The 27784-nt window shown below is 41.1% G+C and overlaps 1 protein-coding gene across 2 annotated transcripts; it reads right to left on the reverse strand.

Moving 5' to 3' along the window:
• Window positions 1–174: 174 nt before the first annotated feature.
• Window positions 175–27784, reverse strand: LOC114573167 (estrogen-related receptor gamma). 2 transcript variants are annotated; one of them, XM_028605153.1, is made up of 8 exons: window positions 27745–27784; window positions 15083–15337; window positions 14800–14957; window positions 13277–13393; window positions 7593–7703; window positions 6788–6970; window positions 2413–2682; window positions 175–1968 (listed from the first exon to the last, which is right to left on the reverse strand). In XM_028605153.1, the coding sequence occupies exons 2-8, from the start codon at window positions 15322–15324 to the stop codon at window positions 1724–1726; spliced, it is 1326 nt and encodes a 441-aa protein (XP_028460954.1). In that variant the 5' UTR covers window positions 15325–15337; window positions 27745–27784; the 3' UTR covers window positions 175–1723. The 2 variants fall into 2 exon arrangements, with proteins under 2 accessions (XP_028460954.1, XP_028460953.1); XM_028605152.1 differs by lacking the exon at window positions 27745–27784 and adding an exon at window positions 20849–21124.

A 27784-nucleotide genomic window follows, 5' to 3' on the forward strand; every position in this document is an offset into this window, starting at 1 on the left:
AAATGTGCCATAATAGGCCTTACGTGGAAATGACAGTCCATTGTCAAACAGTGCAGAATTGACTGCAGCCACTTAATGAATTAGTTTCATAGCACTTTCTTCTCTTTATTGAGAAAGACAACACTGAGATGATATGAGCTTTGCATTAAGGGGATTATCTTTATTGCCCAAGAATCCACCTGAGAATGAAATAGCACGGCACAGCTCATCCAAACAAAGCTTATTTGCATCTTCAAACATCTCTGTTGGCATAAGACATGACGTATATACAGCAAAACGTACAGTACATACATTTAATCATCTTGTCACAAAAATATGCACATTGTAGCGCCACAGTACCTTGAGTAAAATAAAGTAGCAAGACGTTTTATTCATTGTACAGAATTTCCTTCCAAGTTTCATCCCTTCATTTAATGTGTGCGAAAAAAAAGACAAATTTCAGATATGACTACTCTTCACACAAAACACACTAACAGATTAACAGAGCGCCATCACCAGTTTCCCCAAACGTTATGGCTAAAAGGAAAAATGTGTGCACAAATTTCATCCTACACATAGACTTCTACAGTAGAAAAGACATCAAATGCCTCGCTAATCCAGATTATACAGTATGGCAGCAATTTTACATAGTTAAAGTTATATCTACGCGTCTACCACAACTCTACAACATTATGATCTTCAAGTACGCACTCGTAATCATGTTGCCTTGAATTTCATGATATGGTACACATAGGTATCAGTGCTGTAGCAGAGAAGCTAGTAAAAAAATTATTCATTTAAATATCATTTAAAAATCTTTAAAAAAATTATTATCCACTGTAATTGCTTTAATCTACTCTTCATTAATGCCACATTAGTAAATAAAAAAACAGCAAACGAACAGAGCCACTTTTAAATAAATATCACTTTGCTATCGTACAATTGTATCATGTATCATTAAGTACTATTTCCCTGACATTTTCTACTAAAATCAGGAGGCCAGTTATTGTTTTATGAGATTTAATAGCTTCCCTTTAATTATTTATATATGAATGTACTGAATAGATACTTTTGGATTACACAACACAGCAGGGATGCAGGTTTACATGAAATGTCTTAATGGCCATATTATATTACTGTGGCCATATGCTGGTATTAAAAGTATGAGTCTTTACTCTTTGGCAAGACTTACCTCTAAGGACACATTTACCTTTCTATACAAAAAAAGGAAAACAATATCAAATCATCAAAAGGCTCTAGAATGCAGATTAACAGGCTTCAAAACAAATGAAATAATCCATGAGGATCTTCAAGTACCAGGTGGTCATTTGACAAAAGAAGCTCTACTTTTGGCATGTTACTGTAAATATCTCTAGAAGGCGATTTCTTCTGCTTTAATGCTCCCTGTCCGCCTGCCTTCGAACTTTCGAAGCAGGTCAACACGCTTAAATTAGTGTCACAAACAGCAAAGATGACAATGTCAAGGAGACACTAAATGCAAATTAAACTGCTCCATTCAATTTCATTCTTTCATTGGGAGTAGGAAGGATGTTGCTCTAAAACTGTTCCATCTGCTTGCCTACAGAACATACTTCCCGGCGATTGCAGATTCAAAACTTGTCAAAGCTGAAATGGAAAAATACATAGTGTCAAACCCCACCATTACCCGTTATCCTTCACTCCCTGTCATCCTCACCCGCTGCGTCGGGGGGCAGGACCAGGCTGATGGCTGTCTGTGTTCGGGTCAGGCTTTGGCCTCCAGCAGTTCGAGGAACAGTTTATGCATGGGCACACGGCCGTCCTGTTTGATGCTGCAGAAGTGCTGGACAGCACGAGCAGCCGTCTGACGGAGGAGAGGGAGGGTCATGATCAGTTTGCCGGCCCGCCGAGGGTCCTCTGGGTGGTGGGTGGCCTCGTAGTCCTGTAGGGCCCCGTGAAGGACGTCCTGGAGTCTCTGGACTGCCTCGCAGTCCTCAATTTGCATGGAGTCTATAAGGAGAGATGCAATTGAGGAATTAAGGTATGTCAAGCAATTAAATGTGAGTCAGGGGATCACCAAAGTTATTAGGATTCATTCTCTGGGGACAATGAATGTCTGTACATTATAGTGATGGCCAAATGAAGCTCCATGAAACTCCCTGAAGCCTTCTCTTTATTTTCCGAGCCCACTAGATGGCGCTCTCTGTTCAACAAAACCCTCGAACCCTTTAGTGTGCTCCAAAAATAAAGAAAATGGGTCACGAAGCTTCATGAAGCTTCATTTGGCCATCACTGGTACATAGTTTCATGGCAGTTGAATAGTTGTTGAAACCAGGACCAAATCTGCGGACCAACCGACAGACCAGACATTGCCATCCATAGAGCCACATGCTATCATGGCTAAAACTTGTGCCGATACAGAGCCTAAGAGCCTCATAATGCCTAACTTAATACCTGAGTTAGCGAGCGCGATAGCCTTGAGGACCACAAACTCCTCCTTCTCCAGCCCCATGGCTTTATACTTCTTCACCAGCTGCAGGATGGCGTTGTTGAGGTCGAGCAGCCCAGCCAGCTTTGACTGCTCCTCGTCCATGATGTAGTCCTCGGCGTACACCAGCTTGTCCTCCAAGGCCAGCGAGCGGAACACCACTCGAAGAATCAAAATCTCCATCCAGCCGCTCTGCAGTAGACTCATCTGGTCCGCCAGAGAGAGGGAGGGGAAGCCTAGAGAAACGAGAGGATCAAAATGAACCAGTTACTTGGGATGCAGAATAGAAAGAATTTAAAAAGGGGCACTCCACATAGTGACGCATTCAGGTCAGTTTACTTGTCATGGTTACTCCTACTAGGCCTGTAAAAACAGCTGTATAATGTCATCTTGGTTCGGGCTTGAGGCTGCAAATATTTCACAGAAAACCTGCTTTATAAACTTGGGTATGGAGTTTGAAAGAAGTGGGCATTTAAATGCTAAGGAAAGATGCTATTAGGTTGCATTATGGGAATTGCAGGATCGACTATTTTTAAAGAGTCATACAAGGGACCAAAAGTCAGGATATATCAGCCTCTGCTGCACAAATTCTTCTTTTAATCTGTCCCTAGCAAATCGCCCAACTTTATGAAATGGCATTACAAAATTGCTGTAGAACTCCTTTAAATAATTTGGTTAAATTATTTCTTGTATCCAAATTCCCTCAACCTGCTACGTAATTTCCCAGAGTTTCCAGGATTAATAATAATGTGTATTCAGTAGAATAATATCATGATGATATTGCAGATCATCATGACCATATTGCAAAGGGAATGACAAAGGACAGAGGGAGTGAACAGGGGGTGAATTTAATTACACTCTGTGGGACACACCCACTTTGATTGACAATTATACCCCACAGGAGCATGATTAAACCTGCTCACGTTCCCCGCATAAACCTGCATACACACACTCACACACACGTTTACTGTAATTAAAACAGATGATTTTACAGAGCGAGGGGAGGAGGGGGAGGCGTTTGTGTTTTTGACACCATCGGTGATTGTTATCAGGATCCACTGCTCTTTACAATCACCACGAGGACGTCAGTGGCGCCCATTTCCCCACTATCGCTCCGTGATTGATTGGAAACGCTGTCTGTGCACAATTTCATTGGTCGATAGGGATCAGTATTCTGGCACTTGACCATTGATCAGGGACAGAGACCTGTGTGAGTGTGTGTTTGTGCCTGTGTGATGAAATCCCAGGCAATATATTGATAGATTTTACGGACAAATACAAGTTAAACCTTCAATAAAGAGAAAAGAGCATGTTTTAAAAAGGAAAGAAGCAAAGGGCACTGGGGGCAAAAAGGAGTGCTGACATTTGGGGAAAATTCTCTCGCGGCATTAGTTGTCTCATAACAACCGCAACGCACAGCCAGTCACACCACAGTCGTTTTTAACACACACATTTGACAGCCAACTTGCAGCACAGACTCAAAAAAGGCCAAAAGCAAAGAGGGCAGTTGGTCTTTAGCCAGCTCATCTGCCAGTCTGGCCCTCAGACTTCAGACCACATGACCGTCAATCTGCCTGATAAGAGCGGACACAGAAGAGGGGGAGCAGCCAGGACAGTAGCCCCATCACACTCACCTCCCCCTGGGCAAATAACTCAGATGGCCCAGGCCACTTTGCCCAAGTCCCTGGTTCTCCCAGCGATGGGGGCCGTGTTGCCTGCCACTCATCCAGAGCTGATGTGACATGGCCATTACGCTGCTAGGAGGGGGCAGTCTTTTTTTATAATATTTATTCTCTGTGTGTATGTCTCTTCTATCTACCTTTCTTTCTTTGTCTCGTGTCAATGGAGCGGCCGTGGTCTCCTTTACCGCTTCAATCTGTTCCTTGAACGATGTTATTGAAACTTCTGTCTCGTGATCTCTGTCATCTCATCTCGAGTCAACCTCATTTTTTCATTTTTTCTTCTATATTTTTTTCTCTTTATCTGCCTTTGTCTGTTTTGCTCTCTGTCTTTATCTATTAAATTAAAAAAAATGCTTCTGTGTATTTGTTTTGTACCTTTGACCAAATGAAATCCTTCTTTGATAAATAAAGTTAATTTTTATTAGATTTTTGATTGGATTTAGTCTATAGAATCTTAAAAGTAAAGAAAATGCTCACTAGATTTTATCTGAGCACAAAATAATGTATTACATTTTGTCTGACAGGCAACCAAAAATATGTAATGTTTTATAATAATTACAAACAGAGGGAAGCTAATACCAGCATTTGTAAAGGTGTAACCAGAGAAGTTTGGTATTTACTTTAATGATGAAGGACTTATCAATTGATTGCCACAAATTTATTAGGAAATACACGTTTTTGCTTTCTTGTCGAGTCAGATGAGCATATCGATACCACACTCATATCTGCCTGTTGAATATGAAGCTTCTGCCAGCAGCCAGTTAGCTTAGCTTAGCATAAAGACGGGAAAGTGCTAGCCTAGCTCTGTCCGCAGGTAACAAAATCCACCTACCAGCATCTCTAAAGCAGTAAGTTATTGAAACCTTCACTGTGGCCAAGTCCAGCAAAAGAAAATAATAAAAAAAGACGGAATACAGCAAATTGTATTTTTTGAACTGTTCCCTGTTTCCAGTCTTTATGCTAAGCTAAGCTAACCAGCTGCCGGCTCCGGCTTTGATTTTTTTAATGTATAGACATGAGTGTGGTATCGATCTTCTCATCTAACTCGCAGTAATTCACTGACATGAACCGTAACTGCCTGCTAATGATCTCGGTTTTGAAATGAGCCTTTTGTTGCATTTTGTTTTGTTTTTCGTGGCGTTTCATAACTTTAAGTTAAATGAGCTTGGCAGTTTGATGAGTACATAGCTCCCTGTCTTTCTCTCTCCCCTCAGGTGGGTATCTGCTGTGTGTACGGGCGCTCTCCCAGCCAAACCCTCCACTGGCAAAAGGGCTACAAATACACCCATCATTCGTACTCCGTCTGTCTCGTGCTTTGACAGTAAAGAGCTGTCAACAGGAGAAAAAAGAGGCAGACAGCAACAGCCTGGGGGGGGGGGGGGGGGGGGGGAGGAGATGCTCTTCTTCCTTTTCTCACAGAACAATGGAAATGCTGATGAGGGACACCAAACACCAACACACACTCAAATGGTTGCTTCATGTCTACTTTGTAGGAAGAAATACAGGGACAAATATAGTACACACGCACACGCACACACACACACACACCTGCTTTGTTTGTTTTGTAAGCATTTCAGAGATAGGACATCAACAAAAAGCCCAGGTGTTTCCCTGGTGATGTTTTGGGTGTGGATAACCACGGCTGATAAAGCAGTCAGGGCTTCAGTTAGAGGGAAAAAGACGATGAGAAAACAGCACAGAAGAGAAATCCAGGGAGATGATAATGCCTCTAGTATACTGGTCATTGCTGTAAAATAATTACTCAAAATACATTTCTGAAGAAAGATTTTCTGAGGTTGGTTATATGACCGAACCCCTGGCAGACCACTGCTTTTAATTTATAGAACAGGCAACAATTTTGACAATCGATCGACAAAGTCATTTTTGTCTATATTATTCTCTTGTTCCAGCTTTGTAAAATGTGCTTTTTTCAGTTTTTTCAAACTAAATATATCTTTGGGTTTTGGACTGTTGGTCGAATAAAAGTAAGACATCAATTTGTGCTATGTGAGATTGCAATGGGAAAGAAGAAAGAAAACACACATCTCCGTGTGTAAAAAGTGCAAGAGCTGTTTTTTTTTGTGATCGTGAAGGTCTCCAAAGCCAAGTATCAAATAAATGTCCTGCAAACCTCTGTTGCCACCGCATATGATTACGATTACAAACAGCAACAGACTGTAGCTACATACCAGCGTTTTAATCCCACTAAGCTGTCAGAATGCACTTCCCGTCTCCTTTTCACTCTCTCATCCAAAGGGGAAAAAAAACTCTGGACATTCTGCTGTTCCTGTGTCAGAGGAGAAGCTAAGTGTTTTCCAAGTATCAGGAGGATTTCCATAATTCAGAGATGGCCGTGGCCCAGGAAATGAATTAAAACTTCCAGGTGGCCACTGGTCATTTGGTTGTTATATTAGGAACACACATTGGTCAGCACACACACACACACACACAGAGAGGATGACTGACGGATAACACAGAGTCACGCCAACATGCCCTTTCTCCTGTGGGCATCTTGGGAACCACAAGTCACAACAATCTCCTCCTCTGATCTGATTATAGACTTAATGTGAGCTAATGTGCTTGTGCAGTGTGTGAGCAAACAACTGCCTGACTTGACTGACTTAACTGACTGACTGACTGACTGACTGACTGACTGTACCTGGGATGTGTTTGGCCCAGCCAATGTTGACCACCAGCTCTCTGTCAGCCAGGTCGCACAGCGTGGTCAGAGCCTTGATGTCACTCTCAGGTACAGTGGGGTCCGGCATGGCGAAGATGCCCTCTGGCTCGGCCACCAGCAGCAGAGACACCACCTTGTTTTCTACCACACCGCCAACAATGACTGAGAGAGACGGAAAGAGTAAATGTTTTTATTACCATAACCACCTCTATCTAAATATAACCAGTTATTGTAGCCGGTTACACAAAAGCACATGCATACAAACACAGAAGAAATAATAAAAAGACATCCTTTTTTCGGGGAAATTTGTCAAGTCGCTGTCCAGTGAAAACCATGTATCTCCAAATTTGGTAATTTTGAATCAAAAGGGATAAAGTGTTCCTTTATGGTTTGAGAAAACGTCCCTACTTCTAACTTGAAAACCCCAAAGAATTATCTGAAAAAAATGCATGGTATTATGTAAAAAAAGATGAAAATGGGGGGCTGTTTTTCTTATTTAATGAGAAGTTGAAGTTTTGGAGATACATGGTTTTCACAGGATGGCAACATAGTCTGTTACAGCCATTCAAAGCGCTCCACGTCTCACATTAAAAAAACTAATGTTGGCATTGCTTAATGCCAACTTACTAGCAAATACGAGCTATACAAAATGATTGTTACGACAGACAAAATCACAGAGAGCATGATATGGACTGACGGACCACAACACAGATAAAACCAGAGCCTCTGATATCTACAATAAAGGAATTTATCATCATAGACTATTAAAGTTTTGTACACTTACATGTTCTTTTTTGAGGCAAGGCATTCTGTGGGTGCAGATACGGGCTGTTCTCAGCGTCGATTCTCCTCTTGTACTTCTGTCTGCCGCCTCGAACCCGGTCCAGACGCACACCTACAGAAACACAAACACAGGGACATTAATGATGCATTTGGTGACAGTCACACTTAAAATATATGTGCCTGGGTGTCCTTAAATCTCAGGGTGAAGTCACTCACATCCCGGATAGATATGTACACAAAACATTGCTTATAATAAAGATTCAGTAATGTCAATTTGACTTTTTGATTAGTATTTCAAATACTATTGAAAAAAAGAATTTCAAGTTTGATTGTGAGAGATGTAAGAGAGTGAAATCACAGTAAACGTGTTGAAATAGTAATATAAGTATAAGTAAGTAAAAGAAAGTATAATAATAATGTTCATTTGGAAATTGTGTGGTTTTTAAACAAAGTAATCCAAAAGTTATCAGATTAGTTCATCTTCTTTCATTGGCATTGATGACAAGAGTGATGTCTGCAGTGACTCCAAACACAGACTAACAGTTATCAGAAAGCGGCACCATGTGGCTCCAACCAATGTTGAGTCAACCATCAGGATGTGGCCCAATCATCGGCTCTCGTGTCTCAACGATCCAAAGGAGACATGAAAGGGACATGTCTGATCGTGGCACAGCATTCTGCAACACGACACGCAGGAACTTCAGAGCAGCCGATGACAACTGCTCATCTTAACGAGCATTTTGGTAGCCTCATCACCATGGTAATGGGGATTTAAGTAAGTAAGTAAGTGTGTGTGTGTGTGTGTGTGTGTGTGTGTGTGTGTGTGTGTGTGTGTGTGTGTGTGCGTGTGTGTGCGTGTGTGTGTGCATGTGTGTGTGTGCGCAGAGGGGAACAGTCAGTACTGAGAACTGGTGTATCTCTAAAGAAAATGTGTCCAGCGAGTGTGAACGCGACTCAGGGGGCCTTCAGTAGTGGTATTGAGTTACCTGATCTACACAGTGTAAACGGCCATAGTGACCCTGAATAGATCTGTATAATGGCACTCTGAGGGTATTATTTGCCCACTTGACACCTCACAGTGACACTTCATCCCTTTGAGCCTGCTGCCTCCAGTACTTATTCTTACTTATGCAGATATTTATGGAGAGCATGCATGAACATCCACATTAAATTACATAACTTCCTTTTAATCAGGCATTTACAATGTGTTGTAGTGCTGAACGTTTTTTTTGCATCATTGGTTTGTACAAGTTATTTTATAGTTAAGTCATTACCATAACAACACTTTTATAGAATTGCTGCTTTATTTGTTAATGTACCATGGACAGATATAGGTACGATGGAAAGAGGGGGCCACTCATAACAAAGAGATGGTGTGAGAATGTGATCTGTAACCTTTGCTGTAAGCTAAAAGGCTCCCCGACATGACTACTATGAAATATCAGGCTCAGATGTTGTATGACTGTCTACTTCCATATTTAAAAAGGTGGACAACTGTGACAGATAGACGCTTGCAAAATCCCTACCGATCCACCTCCTATAAGGTCCTTCTTATCCTACATGAACAAAATGTTCTGCAAACATATTTTACATAAGGCATTTGTATATTTGAGTTTTTCTCTAAGCTCTTCTGACTGGTTTGAAGTGGGTGGAGCTCAACTGGGAAAATAAGGGATATATCATGTACAGTATTTCCCTGCACCAATCAGGGTTTCGACAATATTTGAATGAAAATCTGAAGACGGGTGTGGGGTTGTTTGCTAATGTTAGGAAATCTTAAGAAAAACATAACATGTGAAACCAAGTCCTAAAAGAGTAACGGATGACATATAAACAACCACTGAGCTCACGCGTCAAAAGATCTATCGCCATGAATGTACAACAACCAAAGACATTAAAATTATCATTATATCGATTTTGGATCATACCATCGAGCCCTGCTTCAAACCTTTGGACATTACATCTGGTTCAACGATGGTAAGATATGGGTAGGCAGTTTTAGGGGTTAAAAGGAAGAAGTGAAAAGCTCGTACTCAAGAAGATGAAGGGGGAATTAAGGAAGAGATTGGTCGGGAAAACGTAATGCTCCCTGACCCTCTGGCGATGTCACGAAGGGGCAAAGAGGAAGTGTGGATTATCCTGGGCACTTGGCAGGTGCCACTCCAAAGGTGTGAGATGAGGGATGAGGGCGCTTACTTGAGCAACAGATTGAACACAAAATGCTGGCAAACACTGGATTAAATCAAACGACTACTTTGGTCACCTGATACGTTAGAAAAGTGTGATTTATACGGGTATATTTGTGTGCGTGTTTGTACTCAGATCTGATTCAAACACACACATCAGAGCTAAGTGTAACTCTTCACGGTGGAATGTGCTGACAACCAAAAGGCCAAGAATAGCTTTGGTGGATAAAGACACACACACACACACACACACACACACACACACACACACACACACACACACACACACACACACACACACACACACATCCTCCCTGTTCTTCTGTACAGCCCATCAGAGTTCGATAAACACAGACTACTCAGACATTGATCTATTTTTGGCTGCTTTCATCACTCATCCTTATTTTGAGGGTGTCTGGATCTTCACACGGGAGGCTTTACTGGTTCCCAAAACACACACAGTGTAGCAGGATCAGGAACACGGACATCCAGTCTCTGATCTAGACTGATCCAGTCTCTGATCTAGACTGATCCAGGTTACTGTGTTCTGTGGCAGCACTCCCCCGTCCCCCCCACCACCACCACCGCCGCCTCCGTCACTGCTGCCACAACCAGCATGTGTTCAGTATAAACAATCCCCCGCGTCTCAGATATTGTGACAAATGTACACAATGCCACTGTGGCGTTACATTCCCTGTATACTGCTTCTCAAATGAAAAGGATTTGGAAAGTTGGCAGCGAAAAGCACACATAGTCTTTCCGTTCTGCAATGCTTTTCTCAGAATACAGATTAACACGGGATGATTAACACACCTGAGACTAAATAACTTCAGGGCAGGCAGCAGGAAGTGAGGATGAGTTGGGGAAGAAAAGACAAAGAAGGAGAGGAAGGTACTTTACAGAGGTATTGCTGCACCACTGACCATTAAAAGCATAAACCATTAAAAGACAGGATCACACCATTACATCTGTATGATAAACTGTATCTTTAATATATTGCGCACATTTTGCCAACATACATGTTTTTACTGCCCTTAGAAGCGACAGCAACTGTAATATTGAGCACTAAACAGAGCTTAATCAAATCCTGCCCAGGGTCTATATGTCTTTTAGCCGTGTATATAATACGACTCTGACTCTCCCCATTAAACCTCACAGCTCCTCTGTCTCAGCCTTTACTGCGGCCTCTCCGGGGAAGAGGGGCATTACGAGACACGATGAAGCGCATTACGAGGGCGCTTACGACGGGAGTTACGAGGGGCAGTTCGCATTTCACGGAGGTCCAGGAATCCCACAAGGCATCTGGAGGAATTTACGAGGGGGGAGGGAAAGCAAAAGGGGGTGGCGAGAGAAGAGGGGGGTTGAGAGGCGGACTGGGATGCTGTTGATTCCCCCGACCCTATTAAAAGCAGCTAATTTAGAAAAATGGCACACATACACACTCACGAAAGCACACAGAGGTGTGCGCATAAAATGTGAGTGCAGGCTGACGTGTTTAAACCAACTCTTATACACAAACTGATACGCGTGTAAAGATGCTATAATTCTGTGTATCCATAACTCACACATACACACACACACATTTAGGAACACACAGCAATAAACAGATGCTGCTGTGTGTTTGGAGATGAGTAGGTGGGATTAAAGGATCATTCCAGTTTATTACAACTGGGATCATATTTTCATAGTTTTGGACACCATTTCGATTGGTTATGATAACAACATACTTGTGATATAAATATAAATTGCTGAGAGCAGGAAATACGGCGACTGCGCAACAACAAAGTCTGATGGAGCAAGAAAAGGTACAACTATGCACAACTGTGATAGCCTATGTGCCGTACGTAACAGCAGGATATCAACAAAAGGTTTGAATTAGAATTTATAGTTGACTCTTATTTTGTCTTCTAAATAAATGTAGCTAACCTGCAGCTTTGTATAAAGGCCTGGTCACGGCAGAATCTAAAATCGCGAAATTTTGCTAAATCAATTTATTTCATCGATTCAAGTTAAACTTTAAGAATTTTGACCTGAAAATTCACGCAGTTGACTGCTAGCGAGCCGGAGAGTCCAAAATGAAGGAAGCTAACATAGCTGTGTCGTGCCATCCACTTTAATATAATTCGTAAATTAACTTTTCCACAAAAGAAGCATGGTTTCTGAGACAGAAGTCGGGGGTACAAATACTTTTTTTTCTATATACTGCAAACTTATCACCCCATTTGCGACCTAGCTAACAAGCTGCTAACTGACAATCAGTAAGCAGTAAGCAAGCACTTCTCCCCTTTTCCCTCTTAAATAACTCCTTAATGACTCTGAAATGGTGTACACTTAAATGCTTCATCTTTACATTTACTATCTGTCATCGTACCCACCACAGACACATACACACACTTTTTATCTGCCCTCCCCTCCATATTATCATCTCCTGGCCCCACACAGCATGCAGCAAGTGGCTACAGTAGGAGGTCGCTAATGTTTTCCTTTTTGAGTCACTTCTAAATCTGGACAACAATATGTCACCAGACAGGCACACAGTCAGACTAAAGGAGCACCTGACCGCTGTCACAGACTCTGTGTGGTACATGTCACCACTCTTAGTCCATTTTTTTTGAGCATATGTAATGAAGTTTGGCACCGTAGAGAATAAATTGGCCGTACAAAAGATGTTGGAATGTGAAAGCCTGCTAAGATTATTTGTTGTATTTTATATTTATTCAACCTTAAGTTATTTTGTGCATTGGTATAAACCACTGTAGCAAGGCACCACTGTGTCTATAATTCAGATTCAGAAATTAAAAGCACAAAGCAGCATGCTGGGTTAGTTAGGTAACTTGTCCCATTCTCATTAAACTCCCCACTTGTAAAAATGTATCTCCAATTTTTTTTCTTTCTTTAAATGTCCGCACATTTTCATTTTTGTAAAGTCTTGTCCCAGGAGCCCCAGCAACGATTCGCTCGATTATTTCGCGAGCTGCTGCAGTGTTGCGCACACACCTACATGTACAAACACTGGCAGTTTTCCAAAAGCTGTTTCTGAGAAACACTTGGAAGCAAAAACTGACACAATTGAACAGTTAGTAACCCCCTCCTCCCTGTCAAAGAAAAAATATGCATTGTTCAGCCCTATGTTTACTACACATACACAGACCTACACACACATCACAGCTGGCACGAAGGGCCTGAAGTTTAACTGTCATAGGTTTTAGGTTTCACTGGAATCTACAGAACTATGGTACATGCCATCGGCAGTTTATCAGGTGAGGCATTTAAAGAATCACATCTGGTAATTGGGGTATTGCTTTCAGGAATGCACAAGATAGAAACTGCAGTCAGACTTGTGTTAGCCTTTACCCTGTGGGTGCTTTTTCTCTGTCTCAACTGTTTAAAGGATGAGGTTTGAACTTCTGCCAAGACTACCAACAGATCAATTGCAGAAAAAGAAACTCAAACAATGTTTTGACCCAGGTCTGAAAGTGATTTTTGGTGTATAGCTTACCTTCTCTCAACATGCCTACAGACAGACATTTCACAAATCGACAGGCCTGGCAGGATTTTCTCCTTCTCTTGGTGATTTCACATTCATTGGATGCTGGGCAGCTGTATTCAATATTACCTAGAGAAAAAGAGAGTAAATGATGTTTTTGAAATTGCAGTGAAGCAATAATTGAACATTATTCTTACATTTTTTCATTTAATTTTGACAATATTATCTCATTGAGATTTAAACTTGACTTTCACTAAAATGTGTCACAGCACACAATCTTAAAGGGGTACTCTAGCAATTTAGTGTTGTACTTCCATAAAGTTAGGCAACTCACAAGTGACAAATTAAAAAAAGAATCGTCGTAATTGAAGCAGACGACACTGAGATATCCTGGCTTTTATTTCCTTGTGTGGGTCATGCCCTCAAAACGCAGGATCCTACACTTCCCATAATGCAACTGAAAAGAGTCCATACCTGCCTGGTAATTATGTACACCTTTTAAACTCCACACCACTATTTTTTGTGCCTCAGGCCTTCTGTTATAAATTTGCGATCTCAAACAGAAATGGAGATGACCCTGATTATATCACTATGACATCATCAGGGTTATTTTCTCAGACTTGACAAAGCTCCTTCCAAGCTACAGACTTTACTAACTGTTTTTATAGGCTGTGAAGTATTCCTTGTAACGAGTAAACTGGTCTCCATGTGTGAAATCAGTGGAGTGCATCTTTAAATCATTGGGCATAAACATATCTTGTGATTTGTAAAACACATTTAAAAAGTCATTTTTTACAATGACAATTTGACTTTTACTCACAATCATCAATGCAATCACATACAAAAACACATGTTCCTAACACCTAATTGGGAGTAATAGCCATGGCAGCCAAAAGTGCGCGTTAAGCCTGATGGCGTTCAGCCAGTTGCGGTCACTCTCAGCTGCCACACTCGATCAGAAACAGGAAGTATCTGATGAGCCAGACATCAGATCTCCCCGGTTGACCTGACAGCCATTCATCCTGTTTGCCCTTTGATCCCATCTAGAGCCAACTTCTACAGACCGAAACGCATCGCAGCCCTGCCGCGGCCGCGAGCTCACAGAGAACAGGACAATCCTTTTAAAAACACCCACACACGCATGCTACTGCCCGCTGCCCCTCTCAACTATCAGCTTTCAGGGGTGAAGTGATTGCGCATACATTCAACACCTTATGTTATCTGAAGCTTCAAAGCCTAAACTTAAACATGTTGACTATATACACAATGCTACAACAGCATATCAGCTGTTTGCAAACAGGTCTTCATTTAAAGCCCTACTGCGGTTCGAGACAGGAGGCGGAAGCTGTGAGCTAACTGATCAGGGTTTGTTATTACCAAAACACAGGACTGCATATGAACCATGTTGCTAGCAAAACAGGTTTATATGATGCAGGAAGGCATTATCAGCCATGCAGAATAAACTAAGTATAAAGCTGAGCGTGGAACCTGCGCCTAAATGTGTGTTTTTTGTGTGTGTGTTGTCTCTCTCTTACCCTGGATGGTCCTCTTAAAAAAGGCCTTACAGGCTTCACAGGAGGCCACGCCATAGTGGTAGCCCGAGGCAACGTCACCGCACACCAGACACACGCGCTTGGCCACCGAGCCCAGCATGAATTCACACTTCACTTGGCTTTCTTCCTCCACAAACCTCCTTGATAGAGGTAGAGAGAGGGAGGGAGGAATTGAAGGGGACACAATCAGAGGAATGTGCTCAGATAGTAATAGTGCTTTCATTTAAACACACAAAATAAGGGACTGTATAATGTATACACCTACCTATTTGCCCCTCCATTGTTGGTCAATGCCGCTGCGTGACCATAGAGGCCTGGCGAGTCCAGCCCATTGCTGTGATTGTGATGGCCTTTGATCAGGGGCCCGTAGCTGGAGTTTGTGTCAGAGGAAGAGCTTCCAGGACTGGGCTGGGCCGGGCTGACGTCGCCCTGAGAGCTGGGGCTGGGGCTGGAGGGCTCACGCTTTATAGTGGAGGGACAGGTGGGGTCCAAGCCCCTCACTGACATCCTGTCCAAATGTCTGGAGAAAAGAGAGGAGAAATATGCACCTTATTGTAATACATATTCATGATGGTGAACGATTTGACTCTCAGGTCAGCTTTATATAATGGGTCACCTTGGTATTGTCATAAATATTAATGACTAGTTTTATTAAGTCAGGCATAATTAACACAGATAGTAATAATGTAATTTGCAGCTTGGAAAAATCATTACCATTAATCTATGGATTCATGTGTATTTTCGAACCATACACAGAGCTACAAACGTTCAGAAACCTCATGATATTTTCTTTCAACTACACCCTTTTTTTTTCTTCTCCCGATGCATTCGGCGACCTCCGCCTCTCCATCAACACGCCCCTTCATTCATGCATCCATCCATCCCAGTCTTATCTAAACCAGCCGTTTGTGATTTCCCACCTATGCAAAGCTGCTGTCCATTACACTGTTTTGTTTTTAAAAGAAAAAGATTGCTTAAGCAAACGTAGGGAAATAGCCAAACCAGTAATCATCCGCTTTATTATCGCCATGTTCAATCCAGACATAGTCGTCTTTCCTTTTTGTATTTTTCTCTCTCTCTATTGTTTCTTTGTGTCTCTCAGTTACTCATCATACTCGACCTATCAAACACTCTGTTGCAGTCTACAACAGTTTTACAACCACTTCTTTTGTTACTTTTAGGAAATCTGGAGATATTAAAATAATCCATTGAATGAGACATGAACAAAAGCTTTGTAATGCAATAACTAAGAAAAAATGTTAGTGCTAGTTCATTCTTGTGTGTATTGTGCATGGACAGCCAACGTAAAAAAAAACCTAAAAAGGACAATAATCTAGTTATATATGTTCTAATGAGAAAAATAGACTTTCTATGAATACATCCGTTATAAGTGCTTGAAATAAATCTTCCTCTGCCTGCATGTTAAAGCGTGTATCATTACTTTATTATTGGATCGAGATGTGACCACAACAGACTCTCTGTCACCACGACAAGGAGAAAAAACCAGCTGAGGTGTACACTAGCCTCACAGGCATGTGATCCGAACTCACACACGCACACTCACACACATCCTGAAAACACACACACACACACACACACACAGACACACACACACACAGTGGCGTCAGGCGTTCATGTATGGATGTAAAAATAAAAACCATAGACAGGCTCTGACTTTTCTACACACACTTCAGACTCATGGGATCAGGAGCACGTTCAAGCTCCCTGCACACGCACACTTACAGACACATTTTAAAGTGAGTGTCTTCATAAACACCCCGACACGTACTGGTATGCAACTGTTTGCCGCCAGGCCAACTTTAAAAAGACCCCTCTGTCTCACTTTCTTTTGCACACTTCACACACACACACACACAGTATCCACACAGTCACACATATCTCCCACTCTAATCTTGTCCTAGTGAGGTGGATGTCCAAATCAGTCTATTTCCTGCTATGTAAATCAGTCTTTTGGCTTGGCCACAAGTCATTTGGTAGGTAAAAAAGACTGGCTGCTTTTAACCACCTCCAGAGTAAACTATGGGCACGCACTATTGACCACTCTACAAACCCACAAAGACAGACACACAGACGCACAGACAGACAGACAACAAATACCAAGCAAGCCAAGAGTAGACTTCTCTGTAAGAAAACCAAGCAACTGTAGCAACGTAATCACCACCTGCCGTCTTAGGTGGAGCTATCATTAATTTACGTATCGGCAGTGCAACACTCGACATAATTTCCCTATATAAAACATACAATTTTTTTGGCCCATTTAGACGGTAGACTCAGAGCAACATTAGCATTTATTTGGAGTTGCGTCTCTTGTCATCTGATGAATGAGTCCAATAATCACTGTGCTTTTAGCTCTCTTTTGGTCTCCACAGACTCCTGAAAGAAATATCTCTTTAGCTGCAAAATGCTCCACAATGTTCAGCAGACTTGCCAATTTTGTTACTCTTTCCTTCAAAACCTCTACGGTTGGAAATGACCTCAATAAGAGCAGCGAGAGTGAATCAAAACAGTAAAATTGTGGACCATAAAACCAAAACAATTATCCTATGGATGCTAAAAAGCTCTATAGAGTTTGGGGGGAGTTATTTGATCCATTGCTGGTATAATTTCAATTAGTGCAGCTTTACAAGTTGCCAAAAAATATTATTTTATTGTCAGTACTGATAATAAGGTATCATATCAGCACTAGTATTGAAACATTCCCAACAATACACAACTCTTGTCTTAAGCAGACAAATTTTACCGCAATAACCAATGAACAAGAGTCTCTCCCCCCCCCCCCCCCTTGTCATCTTTCACCTCTCCAATCCACTTTGAAGACGATAAAAACAGTACAGTGTAGAGATTTTTAGTTTGCTTTTAAAGTGACTCACAGGTTTACTTATTGGCTATCCATCACAGGCGTCCATATTGCTGTGTCAAGTCTCTGACAGGTACAGAGTGAGATATACTTTGTGCTCTCCCATTATAATGCATCATGGGGAGGAGGAAGAGGAGGAGAAGGAGGAGGAGGGAGTGTTGGTGTTTTGCTTTCATAATGAAATGGCATTAGAGTGGGGTGATCAGATGTGATGTAATATTCACTCTGACAGATTACTAATCTACAAGTCCACATAAAAGCCCATCAAAAGACTGTTGGTGCAGCTCCTACAGCGGCATGCAGCAGGCATAAATCAGAGAGGTGTGTGTGTGTGTGTGTGTGTGTGTGTGTGTGTGTGTGTGTGTGTGTGTGTGTGTGTGTGTGTGTGTGTGTGTGTGTGTGTGCGTGCGTGCGTGCGTGCATGCGTGTCAATGGGCATTCAAAGTTATCGTACCTTACCCCTTTGTTTCCCAGTATCCAAAACAACTCTAATTGCACCTTGGCAACAAAGGCCAAAATTCAGCGTGAAACGACAAGGAGACAGAAAGCGAGAAGAAGAAGAGAGGCGGGAGGAAATTACAAGAGAGGCAGACAGATAGAGGGAGTGTGAAAAGGTTGTGAAGGGACAGAAGGAAAGGGGGCAGCCCTGTGGCTCATTAACCTGGGGGTGTTGAAAGAAAAGAGAGAAGGCAACACTCACTTTCAAATGAGAAGTCATAATGCAGACAATGACCCAACGGATGGAGGGAGAGTGAGAAGAAAACAGGGAGTGAAAGAAACTGCAGAAGGGAAATGACCAAGATACATAAAGACAAATCTAAAGGCCTCGAGGAAGTGAAAATAAAACTCAACGCGACTAAGATTCTCCCTGCAATATCACAAAAAAACCCCCACAAATAATAACAAACCTTTTAGCCCTAGCCCTGACCCTGAGGAGCAGTTATTTAGGTCAGCGGGGTCTCAGTGGTGTTTTTTACTAACAAGCCAGTAAGAGATGAGCAGGGATCAGTGGCACCCCTAGCCAGCAGTAAGAGCCTTAGTCAGGCTTTGGACGAAGCTGTTAGCAGGGAGATGAGGTGCCTGTGGCTGGAGCTTTGGAACCTGCAGGCTCTGGATAGCGTGCCATACCGGGCGGTCATCAGCGGCTACTGCAGCCTTTTCTCCCATTATCTGGTTACTTCTGTCACCAGCAATCAGCCGGCATGTACGTCCACGCGTCTGCTCGTCTTCTCCCCTCTTTTTGGTCCGTCTCCAATTCTCTTCTCGTCTTTCTCTGCTAGGGAATGCTACTTTCAGTCCCAAAAAATGCATAATGAGATGTTTTCTCAGAGCAGAGTGATTATGCCACAGCTGATAAAAGCGCAGCAGTGATGATAATGAACGTGATTTTTTTTTTTATGATTACAGAAAAGAAAGGCAATCAGAAAGCTGTCCCGGGGTAATCAAACAGCTGCTTCGCCCATCTTTTCACAGGCTTTCGGCTGCTTTGTGAACGTCGGGAAGATTTTCAACAGCCTCAGATGACTCAGGCTGTTCTCAAACTGGTCTCACCCTCACTATCAACAAACAAACAGGCTGAACAATGACAATTGTAAGCAATGCAAACAAACCTCCTCACCAGGGAAATGTTCATCTAAACTGCCCCAAAGCACAGAGGAAGAAACTTTATAGTCTAACACTTATTGATGTTAATCGTTTCCTTTTACACCTCAATAGAGTTGAAAGGATTAGTCAAATCATTAACTAATCGGTCAACAGAACATTATTCAGCAACTATTTTGATCACTGATTAATAATTTGAGACATTTTTAAGGAAAAATGCCAAACATTCTCTACTTCCTTAATCTAAATCTTCTCTGTTTTATATCCTTGTAAACTGAATATATTTGGATTTTGACTGTTGGTTTGACAAAACAAGCAATTTTAAGATGTCATCTTTGGTTCAAAGAAAGCAGGATGAGTGTTAATTACTATTTTATAGACTACAGGATTAATTGATTAATCGAGAAAGTAATAATAGATGCTGCAAGAATTAGAAAAGACTGCAGGCATAAAACTGGTAATCAATGGCAAATATTCAAAAGAAGATAAATGGCAAACACGAGGATGATTTTAAACATTTCTGCTTGCATTCTTATAAAAGACACAATGAGACTGATGTGTATGTGAATTATAACAAGTGGATGAGCAAATATTGTAAAAGTAGAAGTCAACAAATTTTCTGTAAAGGTAGATTTTAGTTTAATATAAGTATCCCCATTAGCTGACGCCTAGACGACCAGTCTTCCTGGGGTCCAAAACCCAATCAGACAATATTTTAACATTTCATGACATGCAAAATACTTTTACCACTTGTGTTATCCTTTCTCAATCACACTCATGTGATGGACCCTGATTCTCACGCTCCAACTCTCTCAATGTGCTGAGTCATTTTAACCCTCATGTTGTCCTCGGGTCAAATTTGACTCGTTTCCAAAGATTCTATATCATAAATTTGGATATATTTTAACCACATTGCCCCAAAATAACATGGATGGTTCCATAACACACTCTTCACTCTTCACTTCTCTATTTTCATAGAATTTTGGGTGCTGTATTAAATGTTATTGCATTATCCTGACTAAACTTTGACAGATCTGTGCTTATCCATTACCTTCTTTCCTCTGATCTTAACCATTAGTCAAGATCATTCACAAATTCTGCTTTTTTCTTACACACAAATGTCATATAAATGAGGTTTATTGACCATGAATTCCAAAAATAAGTGTCAAACTATTGCAAATAAATAGGTCTAGTGGTGAATATAATGGTGTTAATGGAAAAAATGTGAAATAAGCACCAAAAACTTAAAAAAAATAAAGCAAGCATAACTTGGGGAAAAAGCAACAAAAAAACGTAAAAACTGTCTAAAAGAGTCATTTTGACCCGAGAGGACAACACAAGGATTAACTTGATTGACTCAGATCAACTTGAAAATCTAAAGCATGCAGTGCGTAATACCTGTGCAGCACAGACATTTTAAAAAAGAGTATTTATCTCAGTCAAGACATCATAAGGAAACTTTCACACTCAACTTTTTGCTACACCTGTGTGACACTTGAGAGTATACACTTCATTCTCTGTGCAATCATTTTGCAGGGTGAAAGTACTTACTCTGTGTCAGAGTGGTAGGTGAAACACTCTGGGAGGTAGAGGTCGACTAAATCCATGTGCACTCTGCCACCATGCTCTGAAGAGGAAAAAAATAGACGTCTGTTTGTGCCTGCTTGCTCTGCCTCTTCTTTCTCTTTATCACTTATCTCCCTCGCCTCTGCAGATTTTGAAGACTGTAGGCTATCTCTCACTGCACTGTTTGTCACTATCTCTTTACTCTCCCCTCAAACTTTGTCTCCATCTACTGCCCTCTCCTCTGTGCTATCACACTCTCAGCTCCTCTCATTGTCCCTGCGTCTGTCTTCCTGTCACTCGCACTTCTCACCGACAACCCCCCCTGCCTTTGAAGTCCTGATTGGTGGACTAGCTGACTGTGTGCACGACAAGGGTCTCCAAGCGAAGCTGGCCCTCATGAATACTTAGCCACACCATTTGAATGGCCTCCCCCCCCCACCCCCACTCCCCCAGAACGCTGAGCTGGCAGCTGATTGGCTGTCCTCTGAGCCAATGAGAGACAGTTTCTCACTGGGGCAGGTGGATATGACAACAGAGGATGTTTTAGATTTCAGTTCTTAGAAAGAGCTTCATATGGGAATGTGGAAGGTGACTTCTCACATGAAAGGCATCAGATGTTATTATAGCACAGCATTGTATATTGTTGTAAGTTATTGTAAGACCTGGAAATTGTATGCTGTATATGCATATATATTTGCTTTGTAATAATATGATTTTGTGTAATAGGGGTAGGACCAAATAAGCTATTTGCTTCCGCCTGCTCCTTCTCAAACTAATCCTTTTTAGTTTTTGTTCAATTCTGATTGTTGTGTTTTATTTTGTTGTTGCGGTTTTATTTTCTTTTGCAACATTGTTGACTGTTCAAGATAAATAATAAATGAAATGAAATGAAATAGTCATTACTTATATATGCACTGTTTTTGTTAAAAGCTTTGACTAATTTTTTAGTCAACATATCACAAAACCTTACAGTCAAGAATCATTATGCTCTCATTCATTTTTTCAAAAGAAAATGTGATAAAAGAAACACCATCAGACAATTTTAATCTGATCTAATTCCGGATCTGATGCTTGGTTGATTAAGATTAAGTGATACTTTATTGATTCCGCAAGGGAAAAATACATTTTTACACTCTGTTTTTATTACACACATTACACAAAGGCCCGAAATACACACACACATGCCCAGAACAACAGATTATTAGACCTACAGAAAATAGATCTACTTTAATAATCAATTATAGGCATTTATCAAGGAATATATTCTGTTTTCATCTCAAGTCAATGCTACATCTAAAATAAAATCAGCATCTTCCCACACATATATGAATGAACATATGGGCATCCAAACAGTTTGAAAGCAAGCCTTAATGGACTTACTGCTAGTACTTTTATCCGATCTAATCAGCTATGGCTATGTGCCTAATGTGATGGTCTTCGCCTTTCGCTGACATCGTACACATGCACGCAAAATGAGAAGCCCTGTAAGCAGTGCTTGGCATGGAAAAAAGGTTAACATGTGCAACAAGATATAGTGTGAAAGAAATGTTAGTGCACAGGAAAACAGAACTAAATGTACAATGCACTTTTCACAGTTACACTTTGCTGTGTCCAAATTCAAATTTCCCTTTCCCTATGTTGTTGGTTCATACAAGATACAGTATGTAATGGGGATCGATTTTGATCACACTTGAAATTCTACAATTTACCCTGCTTTGGTTTGACGAGAATCCAGTAAATACTACCTGTAAATTATAAAACAGTAATTCATCTAATCCATCCACTAATAAATACTAAAATTACTCCAATGAGAGTAAGTAGCCTGGGGTCAAATGAGTCTTATGCAACCTGTTGTCACTATATGTCCTAATCCACTTAAAAGACAGATGCACAGGTGATCGAGTCCATGTCCACAAAAATCCCTCTTTATGCAGAAAATGAGCCTTACAATGTTTGGCTGTGTGAAGATACACACATATACTGTTCAGCCTTGGGTCAAATGGGTCAAATTCAAATTACGATGGTTACACCCCGAGGTCCCAACACAGGCCTCAGTGTGGATGCTTGCCATGAAGCACTGAATACATGATAGTAATATCACAGTATAGAGTAGAGTGCATCAAATATTTTCATTCCACTTTATTCTGGTTGTTTCTGAATTAATATAGGACACAATGATAGGTTGGTACAGCAATGACTCTCCATCAATGTAGAAGAGCATATTTCCACTTTCACAGCAAATTCCACCTAGGTTTTAGAACACAATAGAGTCTGATAGAGAATCCAACTTTGTTGGTTAACTTTCTCACTGAAAATGCACCCTGTGGCTTTTAACATACAGTGATTGAAGAACAATAGCCAAGAATTCCCCCAAATTAACACAGTTTGAAATGATAATGTAGCATCAAAAATGCCCATATGTCAAAGTGAATTTGGTACACGTAAACCTCAGAATTTCTGCTCTTTTCATGTCAGTCTCGGCCTGTCTCTTCTCCTCTCGTCGACATGACGTTGTTCTCGTGCTCTAAGCTGACCCTAGCCTAACCAACCTCCACAGGAATGAAATCACCTGCACTAATCTGTTGCTCAGATAAAGGCCAGACAGCAGACTGCATGGAGTGGACCTTATCTCATTATTCGCCACATGAAACAGCTCGCCAACAGAAATACAGCAGCCACACACACACAGACATGCAACACGTGTAAACAAACATACCAACGCACGCACATGCAATCACAAAGGAGAGAGCACATATACAAACCCACAAAAGATAAAGAGTGTGTGATTTCTAATAGTACATTATTTTATCTCAACCATAAAACGCAAGAAGCCAGACACTGAGTGCTACTATCGTATCAAATCTCCTGAAGTTAACGTATCACATAAAACATTATCCACACTGAGAAATTATCTTTTATAAACCCTTTAAGGAACTGGATGTTGACGTTAAAGCAAGTGGCTGTTATCGCTCAGTGGCTTTTAGTTTGGCAGCTGCCATCAATGGATTCTTTATTTGCTCAAGCTTTTCACATATTCAGGTTGAAATCAAAACTTGAGATTAATAACTTTTATCAATGGTTGACATTTTCCTTGGCACCAGCTCAGTGGTCTTGAGACGTACCACAACAATAGCAAGGTACACTTGAGTCAAGCCAGAGTGGCGTCAAGCGAGCCACTTGAAGGACCAAAAGCTCCAGAGTAGTTACATTTTTCTGATAATTGACTCATTACTGTACAAAAGCTTCTTGTTTCACTTTGCAGTGGCTCTATTGTCAAAGCTTGATGTTGTTTGAGGTAATGTAAATAAAAAGGTTACAGACTGTAACTCATTGAACTTAATTGGTTGATTTAAAAGAGATTGAGAAAAAATTCAGATTAGGGCTGCAAATAATGATTATGATGTCAAATAATCTATAAAATATTTAGCCATGCTACTGCCGAGGCTCCAGGCAAAATATCGGCCTATCAGTTGGCTGGTCCTCCATTTTGGTCCAGGGTGAAATGTTATAACTTTGGTTATCCCTTAACTTTAATCTAGCGCTATAATCAGGTCAACATTTTTATGTGGTTTATGACTAAATAGCCTCAGCCGTAGGCTAATTTGTGTTTACTAATTAGCAAATGTTAGCAGGCTAACACGTTAAACTAAGATGGTGAACATGGTCAAAATTACCTGCTAACATCAGCATGTTAGCATTGTCATTCGCTTGTTAGCATGCTGACTTTAGCATTTAGCTCAAAGCACCGCTGTGCGTACAGCATCCATTAGCTTGTTTTGTCCAAATAACAATCCAGAACTCAACTGTATTTAATTTAAAATGATATGAAGCACAGAAAAAAAAGCTAATTCTCACAACTGAGAAGTTTTTTCTTCCCTGCAGTTTTTGACATTTTTGCTGGCTAAGTGAAGTTTTATCATTGTTGTTGATATATTTCTGTCGATTGACTAATCAATTATCTAATTCAGATTGCACAATACATTTGTGGGATCTTATAAAAAGGTGAGCAAGACCGATGAATCATCCATGCTAATATACCAACCAATGTTAGCTTATAGCAGATATATTGGTATTGGTTTAATAAGGTCATTAAGTAACAAGAAATTGCAGGAGGATAGAAATGCCATTGATATGTTTAAGATCATTTAGAAAAGCTGTCTGTATTCTACATAGTGTGTCTATCAGAGAGCATTGACAAGTTTGTTTTGAAACCGTAAATTAAAAAAAGCCCAGGGACTACAGGTGAAAATTAGCTCTTGAGCTAAAATCTGGTACTATGCATCTCTCCCCTTGGGGTTAATGTTTATTGTACGCTGTCCCTGTTTCTTTAAATAAATAAACTAAACTAAATAATGGATGGTTTAAAAAAGTATTTTTTAGCCAATATATATAAAAAAAAAATTTTACTTGCAAATAGCAATATCGGTATCAGCCTCAAATTAGTAGGACTATAAAGGAGTTTTAAAGTTACTAACACCACTTGAAACCTCCTGCTGGATGTCAAAAATGTATTTAGACCTAGTAAAGAAAACAAGAAGGTACAAAAGGGCAGCTTGTACAGTTCAGATGAAATAAAACCTAAGGGGCTTATAAAAAACATGTAATGAAAAATGACAAAAGCGCAGAAGACAAATGACAAGTAAACTGAGCAAAGAGGACAATGACATGAAGCAAAGAAAAATCCAGAAATAACAAGAAAAGGAAACAAGCTCAATGCAGCAAATGAAATTGAACATGCATGGCTGCAGTTAAACATCGAAAATATTTTTACACCGCTGAGGCTGAACCGAAGACAGGAGTTCAATAGCTGCTCCGGATGGACGCTGCCTGTAACAGGGCGCCCAGCTGCCAGGTATTGACCAGATGCATCCCGTTTTCTCTAAAGAAAAGTACGAGTGAAGCAGACACCCTTTGCAGTGAGTGTATGTGTGTGTGTGCGTGTGTGTGTGTTCACCCCTTTCTCCTCATCCCTAAACTCACAGCCCCCAAATCTCAGCCTCCGGGGACAGCTGTCGGATTGACTTCCAAAACTGGACAGTCACTCTGCAACTCCAACCCCCACCACACATATGCACAGGCGCAAAGACGCACAGGCGCAAACACACACATACACATGCACACACACACACACACACACACACACACACACACACACACACACAGCATCAGCCCTCAGATCTAGTAAGTGTAATCTGCTTAGTTTATGCCTGACTCACAGTCATCCATCAATTACTGAGACAGAGGGAAAGACTATTGACACTGTGTGCAAACACCATTGTCTCGCTGCGACACACAGTACCGCTCAGACACTTAAATGATTCACAAAAGAAGTGTGTGTGTGTGTGTGGGGGGGGTGGTGGCATTGGGAAGTAAAAGAAGAGAAAGAGAAAAGGAAGAAAGCAGAGAAGAGAATTGAGAGAAATATGATATGGAAATGGAAGAGCTTTGTTCTGTATGCATGCTGTACAGTTTGGTGTCTTTAAATAGATGGATGTGAGGGAAATGATACATAAAATGATGCATTGAGTGACAGATTGAAATAGGATCAGTTTCACTATATTGATCTGGAGCGCACCGTACAGGGATCAAAGGTCACACACACCACGTCCATACCAGAAACCTTAGAAAGCCTCTGGGAGAAGCTTAAAGCAACGTAACCACAGAAATGTCACTTAGAGCTACTGGGACCTGCTGCAGCTATCCTCAGGAGGGTCAATGGTCTTTAAATGGTTTTCACTAATCTGGACATCCTACGGGAGGAAGTGAGTCAGTGCTGGGAAACATTAATGCACAGGAAGGCATTCAGGCAGGCAGGATTTCATTAGGGCTAATTTGGGATCATTTTATGAATATTTGAGACTAAATGCACAGAGAAACACTGTAGAAATGCAGGCTCTTACAACTGGTTTACATACACTTATAACTTGGCTCGACTGCCCCCTAGTGGACAGATATCTTTGACATTCACAGTACAGCATCCTGCCTTCAACTGACCACAAGCTTGATAAGGGTTGCTTGTTTAAAAGCACTGTTAACTCTAATGGAACTGTAATGTGACTGAAGTTTACCCTGATTATGGAGTCGAGAACATTTCATTGTTTCCCCCGTCCAGTCATCATGCCATGCTGTCTTCTGCCAGGTGCCCATCTAGAAGTTCTTAGGGTGATTATGTAACCAAGCCTATCCTAACAACCTAATGTGGATTACTGCAGCATGGGCCGTTTATATTCACAACAACCTGTACTGGATTTGCTGGTCAGCCTCTGGTCTCTGGGTCACGATAGCCTGGGTTACAATAGTGCAGTGGCGGATCTAGAAAATGTTACATGGGGGGGCAAAGGGGTAGCGAGAGATCTTGGTAGGGTGGCAGGGGAAGACGGTACATGGGAACCCCCATACGTAAACTGCTATGCCCTACTACGCCCCGCAACGCCCTGCTACGCCCTAAACAGCTACAACTATTATTTCTAGTCATAGTTCCATTATCTTTTTTGTTACTATAATTACCATTATTATGAATCATAATTCCCTATATCTGTATATCTGTATCCATCTGTATCTAACCGGCAGCGGCCACCAAGACCCTGGATCTGTCTGATGTTTCTGCCCAAAAGGAAGTTTTTCCTCGCCACTGTTGCACCAAATGCTTGCTCTTTGGAGAATTGTTGGGTCTTTGTAACTTAAAGAGTGTGGTCTAGACCTACTCTATCTGTAAAGTGCCTTGAGAAGAGTGAACTGTTGTTGTATATGTAAATATTTACATATCTAACCCTATAACACATACAACAGAATGGAAATAGCCAAAAACAAAAAAAAAGGTCATGTCACGACATGTTATGTTACTGTACTGCAATTTATATGTAAGGAGAATATAAACCAACCATATGGTCCAGGGGTAACTGCAGCCTCCTCTTCCTCTCT

Source organism: Perca flavescens, chromosome 18, assembly GCF_004354835.1.
Source record: "Perca flavescens isolate YP-PL-M2 chromosome 18, PFLA_1.0, whole genome shotgun sequence".
NCBI classification, from domain to species: domain Eukaryota; kingdom Metazoa; phylum Chordata; class Actinopteri; order Perciformes; family Percidae; genus Perca; species Perca flavescens.

Excerpts from the sequence above, each read along its gene's own strand:
- LOC114573167 (XM_028605152.1), bottom strand. The coding sequence starts at position 20,904 with ATGGATTTAGTCGACCTCTACCTCCCAGAGTGTTTCACCTACCACTCT. Across the intron at positions 7,704-13,276 it reads TGTAGGCATGTTGAGAGAAG|GTGTGCGTCTGGACCGGGTT; the intron begins GTAAGCTATACA and ends GTGTTTCTGTAG. Across the intron at positions 6,971-7,592 it reads CTTGCCTCAAAAAAGAACAT|TCATTGTTGGCGGTGTGGTA; the intron begins GTAAGTGTACAA and ends CGTCTCTCTCAG.